The sequence below is a fragment of the Trichoderma virens genome (assembly GCF_000170995.1).
Source record: "Trichoderma virens Gv29-8 chromosome Unknown TRIVIscaffold_5, whole genome shotgun sequence".
NCBI lineage: Eukaryota > Fungi > Ascomycota > Sordariomycetes > Hypocreales > Hypocreaceae > Trichoderma > Trichoderma virens.
The window spans coordinates 2335672-2348520 of record NW_014013744.1 but is presented as its reverse complement, the minus strand read 5'-3'; the positions used below and the strand labels follow the sequence as shown (position 1 = coordinate 2348520).

Genomic DNA, 12849 nt, shown 5'->3' with positions numbered 1-12849 from the left:
GCCTGCAGCCCGCATTCGGCGAACCCCCCTCATCACGCCAACATCCCAATACAGCCTCAACCCACGCAAACAGCCAAAATACTTCAAACCCATACTCCGTACATATATTCATTTATGTACGAGTAGATTTAGCTCTCCCACAGCTTCTTTCGTATTGTCGCTCGTGCCCGCTCCGCACCAGGAATAACACGACGTCAGCTCGGCGACTGCCTCATTCATTTCCATTCGTGGTGCCATTAACCGGTCAGCGCCGTGATTTGCCCCCTATTTTTCTTAAAGCACGCATCCATCGCTCTCCTGACGCCGTGTGTTAGCCTCAACCCTTAATACCTGCAACGTTGCGCATAATCCATCTCATCAATGAAATCTTCACTCCGCGATTCTTTTTGCTCTCTTCCTTTTTTATTCTTATTTTTCTCTTTTTTTTTCTTTTTCAATCCATTCAATAAAAGCCCCATTTCTCTAACCAAGGATCCAGCAGCTCTACACAGCCCCGTATCGTATCGCATTAAATCACATCACATCATCAAAGACTCCATCCAGCCGTTATTACAAAACACCCTTCGCTAATCTCACGGAGCACAGCACCTCGACTCGAAACGAGACAAAAAATAAAAATAAAAATAAAAAAAATGTAAAACCAATAAAAAAAAAGAAAAAACCAAGCCCATCCCGTGTCGTGTTTCATCTCCCCCCGACAAGGATCATAATTTCTCTCTCTCTTTGCCCCCCAAATCCAATTCCAATGTGGAGTTCTTCCTTCAGCCCAGAGACTCCTACTTTCGGTCTAGTTGAGCCTTGTAAATCCTACTGCTTGACAAGACCCTTGGCTCCGGACCAGGGCCGCTAAATGAATTTAGGATCTCTACGAGTACTTTATGTGGCTTCATCACTCATCCTAGTTTCTTTTTGTTCCTGAGCTATCTTGTGCCACATTACGTATGTGTAGGTGCTAGGCCGGCTCCGTCGTCGACTCCTTGGGAAGAAGCTTCAACGCTTTATCTGGTAATTTAAGATCAAGTCCGATTTGGAAGCTAACCACCCTATATGGTGATCGTCATTTAGAAATGACCAGGCAAGCATGGACATAGGCATTAGTACTTACCGTGATACACCATAAATCTCTCATCAGAGCATCCTGAATCTCAGCCAAAAGAGACAAGTCACAGACGACACCCTGCATATAGAACTCGAGCAATAGTAAACCTTTGGTACATCAGTCCCTCTGTTAAAGCCAAAGCAACATCATCCAGGCTTGGTATCCAGTCTGTCCTGCGCACACGCCAATCTGTCATCAGTGAGCGGTTGTACATCGCCTCAGTAGCGACCCTCGGCGAACCAAAAAGATTGCCAGTATTCACTTATATTCAAGATTCTTCACATCTACATCACATCTTGCGTCGCGACACAACGCCAACCAAGACAAATATCTTAATAAGTGAAACATAAAAGTCATCATCTTCATGTAATCGTTACCGTAAACTCTTATTTTTTTTTTGTCCTCTTAATTTTTTTTATTCCATAACCCACATTCAGATCTTTCATTGCATCATGTCATCCAATCGATCCATCTCGTTTTCCTCTTTCGTTTTAGGTTTCATCTGCGGCTTAACATCATAAATGGGGAACATCCAGTACTGCCAGCATTGGCTCGCGAGAAAGAACCCTCTTGCCTCAACAGGGGCAATAACAGCGGAAATCATAAAATGAAGAGATAATATAGGAGAAGAAAAAAAGGCATTGCCCGCTTCGCTTGCTGCGAGACGCCTAAAAGGAAAGTCAAGGAGCCGTCCTTGCGAAAGGCACGACTGCCCCTGTGCGAACGCGGTACTTTGTCTTATCGCAGGAAACATAGTCATAAAGTTGAGGCAAGATGAAGAAACACTTAGCCTCTATGGTGATCAAGGGCACTCAATGCCCTATAACAAAAGGATGGACAGGCATATCATCATTTCAGTACCAAGAACCGTCCAAACCAGGCTGCTCTGCCTGTAAAACCCGCTTCCGAGAGATAGCATTGGAGAAATGTACTTTTGTTCCTTGCCAAGGACCGTTGAGCCATATGATCCAGAAGAGTGACCCATCAATTGAGATGAGCGGCAAGGTGTTGGGGAGGTGAGCATCAATGTCATGGATGCAATGCGTCTAAACTCTAAACACATTGCTGAGAAGAGAACAAAGTCAACATCTAAGTTGATAATAAAAGGTCCGGTCCGGTCATGCCGGCCGCCGAAAGAAATATGAGACGTGTCTAAAGGTCGTTTCGTGTCGTCATAAAAGTCGTTGCAACATTTGCATTACAAGAATGCCTCTTTATCGCCAAGTCTTTTGTACGCGCTTTTCCGTACCTTTTTCTTCTTCTTTTTTTTTTTTTCCTCTCCTTAACTTTTTCAACCCTTCATTTTTTTTGTTTGTGAAAAAGAAAATAACAACCGCTAGAGAAAGAACAAAAACAAGGTTGGCGCGGTGATGGTTATATCCTCAAAGGGAATGCCGTGAAGCCTTTCAACCACGTGTATATGTGCGCCATGGCTGCCTGCGAAGGTCCAAGCCAAAACCAAGGGGGAAATATGGAAAATGATGTGGGCGAATCAACACCTTAAAACTCCGAATCCGTTCCAGGTATCTGCGCCTGGCTTATTCAAATGAAGCAGTGGAACTGCTGCTCGAGTGAGTGCCAGAGCGTCGGCCGTGACGGTCATTGCTGTCCCTGGACGATGTAGGGCGGCTCTTGCGTCGGGTATCAGCATTGGCTGGAAGCCCCTGGACAATGCCATTACGAGCAAGCATGCCGCCGTTAACGGAAAAGTTGCGGCAAACCATGAACGCGCGCATGGCGGCATTCTCTTGAGCCAACAGGTCGGACTCGTATGCCAGGTCGGTCTGGTACTCGCGTCCATTGACCAGGACAAGGCAAGTAAAGCCATTGGGGTCACGGTAACACTCGTACGAGGGGTCTGTCCATCCTCGGCGCCGGCAAAGGCCTATTAATTACAGCCATTGGTTAGTATTCCCATCTCCTCAAAATTCTTGGAAAAGGACACAAAAAATGAAAGAAAAAAAGAAAAGAGTCACAGCCATTGGCTGTCAAGACAAAGTACGGTGTAGGATCAATCACAGCTCGCAACAACTCGCCAGAAACATGCTGTGATAGGAACTTCATTCGACCGCCTTCTTGCAGCCCGTAGGGTCCCTGCATGAACCAGAGCTGTGATTGAGCAGAGAGGGGGGATAAGCGCGGAACGGTGTAATCATGTGCCTGCACCAAACCAATTCACGAGACATGGATGGCTGTAAGAGTTCGATTGGGTGGCAGAAAGCAATTGAAAATGCTCGCTGCCTCTCAACCAGCCCTCCAAGCAGCCAAGGTCGCCGTGGTGGCCGCGCGCAAGGCTTGATTTATTTCCCCCCCTCCCTCCCCCCCAAATCTCATACGCCACCCCCACACGAGATTTCGGGGCTGTCGGTAGCCATTGGGTTGAAGTAAACAAAGCACACGGGAGGTTCAATTGATCAACTTACTCTCCAGGTACTGCATGTAGAAGCCACCCATGATTGCGGTAGATATTCAATGGGCAGCGAGGGAGAAATGGAGAGAGGAATTGGGTTCAGGCAATGAAATTGTCCTGGTGTGGGCAAAAAAATAAAAGTGGAACAGAGTCCAGAAGCCGCTGCCGCAGATATGCGTGTGTGCGAGTTTGAGTTGAGAGGAATTGAAATATGGTTGTGTGGCAACCTTTGAGAGAGCAAAGTCAAAAAATGTTAAACGAAGTCAAGGTGTAACCGAGGCGGGATCCAGGGATGGTGGAAGAAGCTACAATCGAGCCCCGGCGGGAACTGAGAGGGAGACGAAGGGATTAAGAAGAAATCAAAGAAGAAGCGCGGGCTTCGGCGGAGGAGAAGGCGGAAACGAAACAAGTTCAAGAACAGAAGCTGGCCAAATCCAGGGTGGAGCACGAGGACGGCCGAGACGGAGGCCAGGCGCACCGCTCCGGTAGCAGCAGCGGCGGTAGACAAGATCAAGCGGCGAGGGATGTATGCGCGCGCGTGTACCCCGTACGCGGGATGTGAGAATCTGCGTCTGGATGTGTGTATGTGTGTATGTACGAGTATGGAGGTCGTCCTAGTCGGAAGCTGGCATGGGGGCCACAAGGAGGAGGAGGAGGACAGTCAAGGGGGAGGAGAGAGATGTGCAATACTTTGATGGATGTGTAGCAAGCAGTATTTGGGCATGCATATGTATGCGTCTGCCTGTCTGGATGCATGTAGTAGTAGTATGTGAGTATGCATGTACGTGGTATGCCGCTGTCCTGATGCTCCGTTACCACGCATTCCACGGGCCCTGTCGCAAGAGGAGGATGAGCCGGTCCTTTGGCGAGACATGTGGGCTTTATTGCAAACGTCGTCCTTAGCGCGGGGCCGAGGGGTGTCTGGAGAGAGAGCGAAACGCGCGAATGGAGGTTGATGCGAGCAACGATGCGGCTCTTGGAAGAGTGTGACCCCATCGTTGATGTGTTGGCAGCTCTCATTGCCAGTTAATTTTGCAAACCGCTGGGGACTAGGCCGCTCCACCACAAAGTGTACAAGACGACAAGTGTACAGTACACTTGGGTGCCAGAGAGACGCACTGCCTAACCATTACTGTATATGGTTGTCTCCCCAACTCGAATAAGTTTCGCCCCAGCGATGCGGACGAGTCGTAGTATGGACAGAGGATGGAGGTGCTAGAGAGCGAAGTGGTAAGGTATGGCCAGGCTAGGGGGCTGGGTTCTTACCGTCAAGGGTCGTCCACCTGCTTGAGTCAACCCGGGCCCTTTCGTCTCTCAGCATGGTTTCCTAGCTCCTCGAGTTGTCCTCATTTGCTCATGCCGCTGCAATCGTCTTCTTACAGGCAATGTCGGCCGTTCTGGCCGCCGGAAGGGTCGCTTCTCTAGGCGCCCAATCCCCTGTCTCTGCGGCGGGGACCCATGTTTGGCGCCTCGGCCATGTTCAATTGAGGTCGCACGAACGATTAATCAATCGACAGCCAGAAAATCATCAACGGCAAATACTGTATGGGTATGGGTATGGGTATGGGCTCCCCTCGTTCGTCTTGAATTGACCAACGGGGGCGGTGGCAAAAAAACACAGAGAGAAGGAGAGGAGGCCAATGGCAGCTTCGACGATCCTCAACACGAACCGGTGAATAACACATCACCGCATTGAAGCGTTGGTGATAAGAATAGCAAGTAAAACATCGCTTAGGAGAGCCAGCCCAGCCACACGACGCCATAAAGCTGAGAGAAAATGTATCGCCTGGTAACCACCATCACCAAGAATATCCCTCCGAGATCTATGCTTTGGCGGCCGCTAATGCACAGCAGAATCCCACAGATGGCGCCTTGTGCAGATATCTGTGTATCGTTGGGGATCTTGGGATGCAAAGTACACCGTGTCTGGTAGCATGAACTTGGTCTATAGCACAAACTTGTTACAGCCCCGGTTGGAACGTAGAATGAATGTCCTGATTACACCCATTGCATTGCACGAATAGAGCATGTGCTGCTTGGCGGGCATTAGACACTTCTTTCCAGTTGTGCTCACATCCCGGCAGGCATTGGTGGTCAGCTCTCGCAGTCGTTTGGTTGGATGGGTTCACTCCAGGTTAGCTGGTGGTGGCTTCGATCGTCGGTAGGAGGAAGCGTGTGCGTTCACAAATCTTGGGATGAGCCGTCACACATACGTAACGCCGGCCTTGCTTTGCTTCATCTGTACCGTGCCAGCAAAGAAAGAGGCTATATCCCTTTGGTACATGCCGGATGATTGGCACCGAGACGACATGTTAACAACAACCCCCCCAGCTGCACTTGGGCAAATCTGGCAGAGTGCCAGTGGTCCTGGCGCCACGGAGAGACGCTTGACGGAGGCTATTTCCTAAAGCTGCCCGGATTGCAGGCTGAGGTGGAAAGGGGAGGTCTCGTCGGTGCTTTCAGACGTCGGTGAAGAGGCGCGAAACTGCAACCACTTGCATGAAAGTGAGCAGACCAAGAGCGCACAGAGTTTTAGTGATAAACATACTCCGTGCTCCATACTCCCAAGTCATTACATCGCAAGGTCTAATCTCTTTAGCGTCGCAGTAGCTGGACTGGCGAATAGTGGGCCAAGGTTGGACGCAAGGTGATCCCGGTTCTAGAGAACCCATCCAGCGGCTCTCGAGTTGTAACATAATATTGCTCACATCCATTGTACCTGTATGTGAGTTCTCGTACGGATTCTCCCGTGCTTGTCTCGACCTCCAAGCGCGTACACGGTGTGTCGTTGTCGTCGCACACAGGGTTCCAGACTTGACATAGAACAATAGTGACAATTACGGTGAAGATGGCCCGATTGATTGGACAGATCTGCGAAGAGGGGGGCGCAAGGCAGCCAAGTATGAGGCAGACGCCCTCGGACCCTTTGACCCTCTTTAAGTCTCTTTGTGAGGGGGGGGTTAAAAGGCCGCATGCAACGATGAGCTGGCAGTGCCGCCGGTTGATATTAAGCAAACACACGCAGCGAACGGTTCGTTGAAGCTGCCCCCCGAGGTGCCATGTACAAGTACGCGTGCTCCGTGGCTTGCACACCTGTGTCCCGGGTTCTGTGCAATAATGCTGGGACAGCGACACCCTCAGTAATCTTCACATGCGCGGGGGCCCGAGCGCTGACGCAGAGCTCTTGCAACAAGTATACCATTGGCAATTGTGGGCGAGGATGGATGACAGGAAGCCCGCTGCGTGCCCGGTAGAGGTAGCACCAAGTTGTATGTACGAAGCAGCAGGAGTAGTGCTTGTGCCTGTAGTACCGAGACCGGGGGGGGCCACTTTCGGCAGCGGTTTCTCTTGACCTGCCCGCCAATTGCTGATGAAAGGCCCCGTCCTCAGTCCTTCGCCCAGGAACCACACGAGGAGGAGACGCCACCCACGCTGGATGACACTTTGGTCTGGGGTAAAGATCCGTTGCGTCTGCTGCGAAACTCGGAAAATACCACTGCTATCCAATGTGATATGTGTGATGAGATGCTAAAAAAAGCATGGCAAAGAGCAAAGGGGTTTGACGCCTTGCCTAGCACAAACGTATCTTGTGGGCGGATCGCCAGCCGAGCTTGTGATTCGACAATTGGAGAGCTCTTGGTACCGAAACACCACTCGTGGTTCGCCTAGGGGTTCCGCTAGCTTGCCAGGTGAAGTCAAAGGCAAAGTCCCTTTGCTCCGTAGCGCCACTCGATGCCACTACATGGCCGGTCCTTTGGTAGGCAAGTGTCTTGTTTCTTTTTACGGAGTGCCCTTGGGGCCAATCACTGCCGACTCGGATCCGGCCGTTGGTCCCAGCGACCTGGTGCGTCCGCGATGAGATGGGCACGAGGCGGATGGGTGTTGACCACTCAGTAGAGGCCAGATGGTAATGGCGAATACCGTGTAGACGCGTGCTGTCGACGTCCCTACCGAGGGAGCTGCGCATTGGAGCAGACGAGCCGGCGATACATCCATGAGGCGGTATCGCCGCCGCCTCGGCCGTCGTATCGCCAGACAGGCTGCAGTCTCTCGACGGCCGGCCCTTGCCGTTGCCTCAACATGGCTAAATGGGATGCAGCGGTACTTGGACCAGACATGCATCTGCATCTTCTCCACGCCTTCGTATGTGCGAGTGGTGAAGTGAATCCAGGCCGCGGCATGGCGAGGGCAAGCTTGTAGGTCCGTTGGATTTTCACGGTGCATTCCAGTCTACGAAAATGGTACCATGTCATGCCCAGCGTATACTGTACTTGGCCCATGTACATGGTACCTAGGTACGGAGTAGGTAGTGCTAAGATGCTCCCCTGCCTGCCTGCTACGTCAAAAAGGCCCATGCCAGCGGTCAAGCAGGGATAGCTCCTGCCCTTTGAGAGCAATCGCTGAATCTGACCTATCGGAACTCAGACAGCAAGGTACCTGGTACATGTTCCTGCGGGTCGCAAAAATATACTAGGCGTTACTAACGAGTGAGCCATTAATATGGATTCATGCCACTTGCTGCAGCCTCATCGTCAGCCAGGCAATGGCCAGGCCTTTGGCAGCTGCTTTGACATCTCCGACGGCTTCGTGCCTCTTCAGCGTACAGTATGCCGGCGGACATAAGTTGAGTCATACAGGTACTTGGTAAGACGCAGCTTTTTATACAGGCCCTAGGCCATAAGCGTCATTGTCTGCAAAAGGCGGCGTCCCCTTTGCTTCGTGTAACCCCTATGCAGCAGTAAGTGCCCATCAAGTCGGATAATCATGGGAGGAGGTCCCTGCAGCGCCGGACCAAAGCAGGGAAAAGAAGGATAGAAAACAAGAGAAACACTGTGGCAAAGAAAAGAGAAGAAAAAAAAAACATGGCGATCCACATCATGCAAATGCCCACTTTCCTCCCTCAATCCCGGCCCCTTGGTGGCGGGTGAACGATGGGATGTAAGCCGACAGGTACCTCCTGAGCGGGCGGCTCCAATGCATCGGCAGAGGAAAAGGCCACAGGAGGCGGCTCAGATATTGGGGGTGGGAGAGAGGAGAGAGAGAGAGAGAGAGAGAGAGAGAGAGAGAGAGCAGCTAGTATTAGTTCCCTGATATGACTTCAAGGCGTTGCCACAGGCTTGCTCACATATGTGCCTCTTCGCTCATACCTCCTCAGAGGGGAAGTGATAAACTTGATTCCCCTCATCTCATTCTCTGACTCGCCGCCGTATGCAGAGGGAAAATTCAAACCGGCTGTGCAATTGACAAGGTGATGATTTGTGCAAGTGTCCGGAATAAAACCAGGCTGGCTGGCCATGTAAGGCGGCCGCATGATATGCGGCCCTATAAGCGGAGGGGGGCGTGTGCGTGAGGCCTGTGCCATTTTTGCAGAATAAGAAGAAAAGAGGCATTCGTTGCCTCTTCTTACATTAAAAGAGTGCATGTGTACGGCGCAATCAGTTGATGATCAAGGGCGACGCTTGCTGGAATATTGAGCCTTTTGGAGGGTAGGGGGTAACTCCGCAGCAACTAATGGACTCATGCCATGTCTCCCTCGTAGCCCGGCCTGAAGTGAGCTGTAGTTTTAGCCTAACATTGTAGAAGAAATCGTCTAGTGATGTAGTCGACAATACCTGTTGATGCCTGGTGATGCGAGAAGAGAGGTGATGATACAACTCATGCAACATTGTCTGCGGACGCTTCGGGCGGGATGCGGTACGTCCTCGCATCCATGCCGACCAGAATCTTCTCCAAGAATATCAGCCTTCGATACATAGTAACCCACCCTTGGCCTGGCGATGATGTGCAGAACTGCGAATGCGGTGTGGCGCAAGGCAGACCCCTCCCACGAGCCTTCATCCGAGACATGCTTCTTCAACTAGCGCTGCGGAATCTGTAAGCGGGCAGCAGCGTGTTGGCATCATCCCTTGGGAGACACCGAATAAGGGAAAACTACCTGCATCTCCAACTTATCAGGTAGCACACATGTATTTCGCAATCCCTCATGTACAAGGACACTCTGCCTTGGGCATTATTGGAGCCACTGGGCGCGTAGCACAGACATCCGGAGGGCAAAAATACAACTTGCTTCAAACAGCAGCTTGAAGACTTGGCAGACCATACCCTTGACGGGTAAAAGAGTGTGGGGAACAAGTACTAGTACGGAGGACTCCGTACATGCAATGCACGGCCGTCCAAACGAGGAGCCTTGCACCGTACTCCGTGCTGCTTCGGGATAGCCACCCCAGACGGCCTGCTTCGCGAAGGAATAAGCCCGAGCTACTTGTACAGCGTTCAGATGCCACCTTGGATTCACTTTTCACGTGTGCGGAAGATCGTGGGTCATCCCATTCGAAATGAGCTGGTTGGATCACGGTCCCAAATGACAGTTGATATGCTCTAAATGATTCATGTACATGTTGGTTTCCTTGCAACTTTGGCAGCTGGTGAGCCGTCAACCAAGGAGAATAAGAAAAAAAAAAAATCAATCAAGCGGTGGCGGATTTCATCGATCCATGGCCAAGCGGTCGGATCGGCCAAGAGAAACCCTGTCCACCGTCCTGTCCCTCGAAGGATCGGATAGTAGTGCGTCGTAGCATAGTGCTATTGGCGGCCATCGCTCGACCCACTCGTCTGCCATCTCAACACGTCCTCGTTTCAACGACTCAAGATCAAGGACTGTATCTAACCCCCTGAGGGACACGTGATTATAACATGTGGTTAACCCTTATCGTGCACACGTACATGCTCTCTCTGCAGCCTGGTATAGGACAAATGACTGGGCAAGTGCCGGGTTAGTGCTCCGCTAGAACGAGTAAGCAGTGTCCGGTATCGAATAACCACTTTTACCCCGTTACAATTAGAAGCCCTCCTTTGACAGGAAGTAACTTCGAATCTCGTCGACTCTATGTTGGGGAATTGCATAGACGGGATGCGTAGTCGCAATGCGGTCTTCTTCGTCAAAGATTTGGACTCCGCTTGTGTGAGGTGACGCCTCCCAACGATCGTCTCCGAGAAGGGTTTCATCGGCACGAGAGGCAACCAAACGCCACTTAGTTTGTGCGGAGCTGAGACCGGATAGAACGTAGCATGAGTGGTACGCGTCCGAGTACCTGTGGACACAAAAAAAAAAGGCATCAGTGTGATTGCTCTGTAAAGTCTCGCTCTGGGAAAGGGAGCACCCACTTGCTAGGTTTGTCCCTCAATCCACCCCTCTTAGACATGTCTTGACAACAGCAAAGGATGTATCGAATCAAACCATTTCGGCTGAACAAGCTGTCGTCTGCATCGGTGGCTTCGAGCGGGCGACCTGCAGGGCCAGCTGTCGGCCCCTCAGGCCCGCTCAGACTGGCTTCGATCAGGGGCCAACATCCGCCAACCCAGTGACTATAACAGCCGTCGACAAGCTTGTTCGTGCGGCCTGAAAAGCCACCTTCTGGAGCATACTGGCGAGATGAGAGCCAAGAGATAAGACGTGGCACATCCATGTACCTACCGCGCCGGAGAACGGGTCAGAATGCAAAGCTCTCATGGCACTGCGTCAATAGACAGCACCCTAGATTGAGACACTTACCGTCTAACGCTTCGGTGTGGGGAATCAATAATTGAGAGACATCCTAGAGCACAGAAGGCGTATGCGCCATGCGCCTCGACCCCGTGCTTTGCTGACACGCCTCCCTCGTACGTCTGGCCTGGATGTTCATTCTTGTTAGACAGAGTGGCAATTAGGACGGGATGGTCGGAACACATGTCCGGGCAGAGACAACTTACACAGCCGTACCCATTCCCCAAGTCCACTAAGGAGATCAGTGTGGCCAGCGGCATAGGCAGGAGATTCGGGTGATAGATTCAAGGGCAGGTTGAGCAGCGAAATCACAACAGCCGCACAGTAGGCCCCCCTGAGCAAGACATCAGTTAGCAGACTGGTATCACAGCATGGGCGTGCCGATCAAAGACTTGCCTGACATCCTCCTCGCCCCCGACAGCCATCTGGAACCCACCATCCGGCTGCTTTAGTTGGCACAACCACTTCCACATGCTTCTCCTGTCAACCACCTCGAATGTCTCGTCCCCACCGACCAGTGCCAGCGAAAGAACAACTGCATACGTGGTGGCGAGGTGTGAGGCCTGGCCAAAACCCCCTCCGAATCCACCTGTTTCGTTCTGTATCGGACGCACTGTCTCAACAAGCTTGGCGCGATAAGGCTCAACGTCCTCACCAAGGAGAGACAGGGCATTCAGGCACCAGTAGAATATCCACGGCCGGCTTGGATCCGCTCCCACGTATGCGCTCGGCAGCACTCCTAGCTGCTTTGTTAGGAACCTTGCATGCCGTGCCTTGTCCAGGCGAGGGATGCCATGGGAGTTGAGGTAGCGGTGTTCTCTGCCAGTCAAGAAGGGCAGACACTCGTCGACGGTTGCATCCTGGATGTGAGATGAGTCCGTCTCCAGCGCATCGCGAATCACAGGAGGTAGCGTGAAGAGACTGGGCACGGGTGTATCAGACGCATCTTGTTGGTGTACGCCATGTGCCGCCGGGCCTGGCTGTTGTCCCACGGCTGCGGCCATGTTTCTCAGATGATGCCTAAAGATTACTCGAGGACGACTTCGTAAATGTGCTCGAGATTTCATCATGTGTCTGGACTCAGGGCCTTGTCATCTTTTTAGCAGGGCAGCAGATTTCAACCCCGCTCATCCTCCCACCTTGCTGGTGCTTTGAGCTATTGACAAACAGCCCGGGAACGGTACACTCAGTATAAACTAATGGTCAGGCCGTAACAGAACAATAGGCAGAGGAAGTCGTAGCCAAAGTATTGTTGCCGGCAATATCCCGGGTAGCAATTTAGCGCCCCTTCCCCTCTCTCCGCGACGCCCACTTTCTGGTTCATGTTGTTAGATAGGCTCCAATATTGAACCCAACTTCCTGCCACTGCCGAGGCTGAAAGGAATAGCCAGATATTGGCAAAGATGTTGATTTGCCCGAGTTGAATGGAACCAGACAGCAGTGTATGTGTACAGAGGCATTCTCCAGTTGCGCCGTCATCACGCCCCCGAGAACTCGAGCTAACAAGCCCAAACATTATAGACGTAGCTGAAACATATTGTTGAACGACGTTGTGGCTTTAGCCTTTAAAGCCTAGTCGTTAGCGGCGATCCCTTGAATGGCATTCAAACGAGATTTGCGTGAGCTATTCGGGATATGGCTGTAACCCTGGATCTTCGAGGCCTATTCTGGTTGCGCCTCCTTCGATACATGTATTGGGAGATTCGGCCGGCCTCTCCCCTTACTGCCTCGTCACTACTCCTGGAACTCTTTATTTCTCAAAGGGAAACAATGTTTTCTGCGGCTGTGGCTGTAAAT

At 51.6% G+C, this 12849-nt stretch overlaps 3 protein-coding genes across 3 annotated transcripts; all 3 read right to left on the bottom strand.

The window, feature by feature from the left end:
* Positions 1 to 2637: 2637 nt before the first annotated feature.
* TRIVIDRAFT_45925 (uncharacterized protein) lies at positions 2638 to 3553 on the bottom strand (the record flags this gene model as incomplete). Its single annotated transcript, XM_014102657.1, has 2 exons — positions 2638 to 2984; positions 3523 to 3553. The coding sequence occupies 2 exons, from the start codon at positions 3551 to 3553 to the stop codon at positions 2638 to 2640; spliced, it is 378 nt and encodes a 125-aa protein (XP_013958132.1).
* Positions 3554 to 7289: 3736 nt separating this feature from the next.
* Positions 7290 to 7955, bottom strand: TRIVIDRAFT_67575 (uncharacterized protein; the record flags this gene model as incomplete). The annotated part of the gene is made up of 2 exons (XM_014102656.1): positions 7290 to 7739; positions 7947 to 7955. The coding sequence occupies 2 exons, from the start codon at positions 7953 to 7955 to the stop codon at positions 7290 to 7292; spliced, it is 459 nt and encodes a 152-aa protein (XP_013958131.1).
* A 2392-nt stretch (positions 7956 to 10347) lies between these two features.
* Positions 10348 to 12056, bottom strand: TRIVIDRAFT_190821 (beta subunit of hypothetical CAAX farnesyltransferase; the record flags this gene model as incomplete). Its single annotated transcript, XM_014102655.1, has 5 exons — positions 10348 to 10600; positions 10674 to 10979; positions 11062 to 11179; positions 11259 to 11386; positions 11449 to 12056. 5 exons carry the CDS (start codon positions 12054 to 12056, stop codon positions 10348 to 10350), a joined length of 1413 nt encoding a protein of 470 aa, XP_013958130.1.
* Between the last annotated feature and the right edge of the window lie 793 nt (positions 12057 to 12849).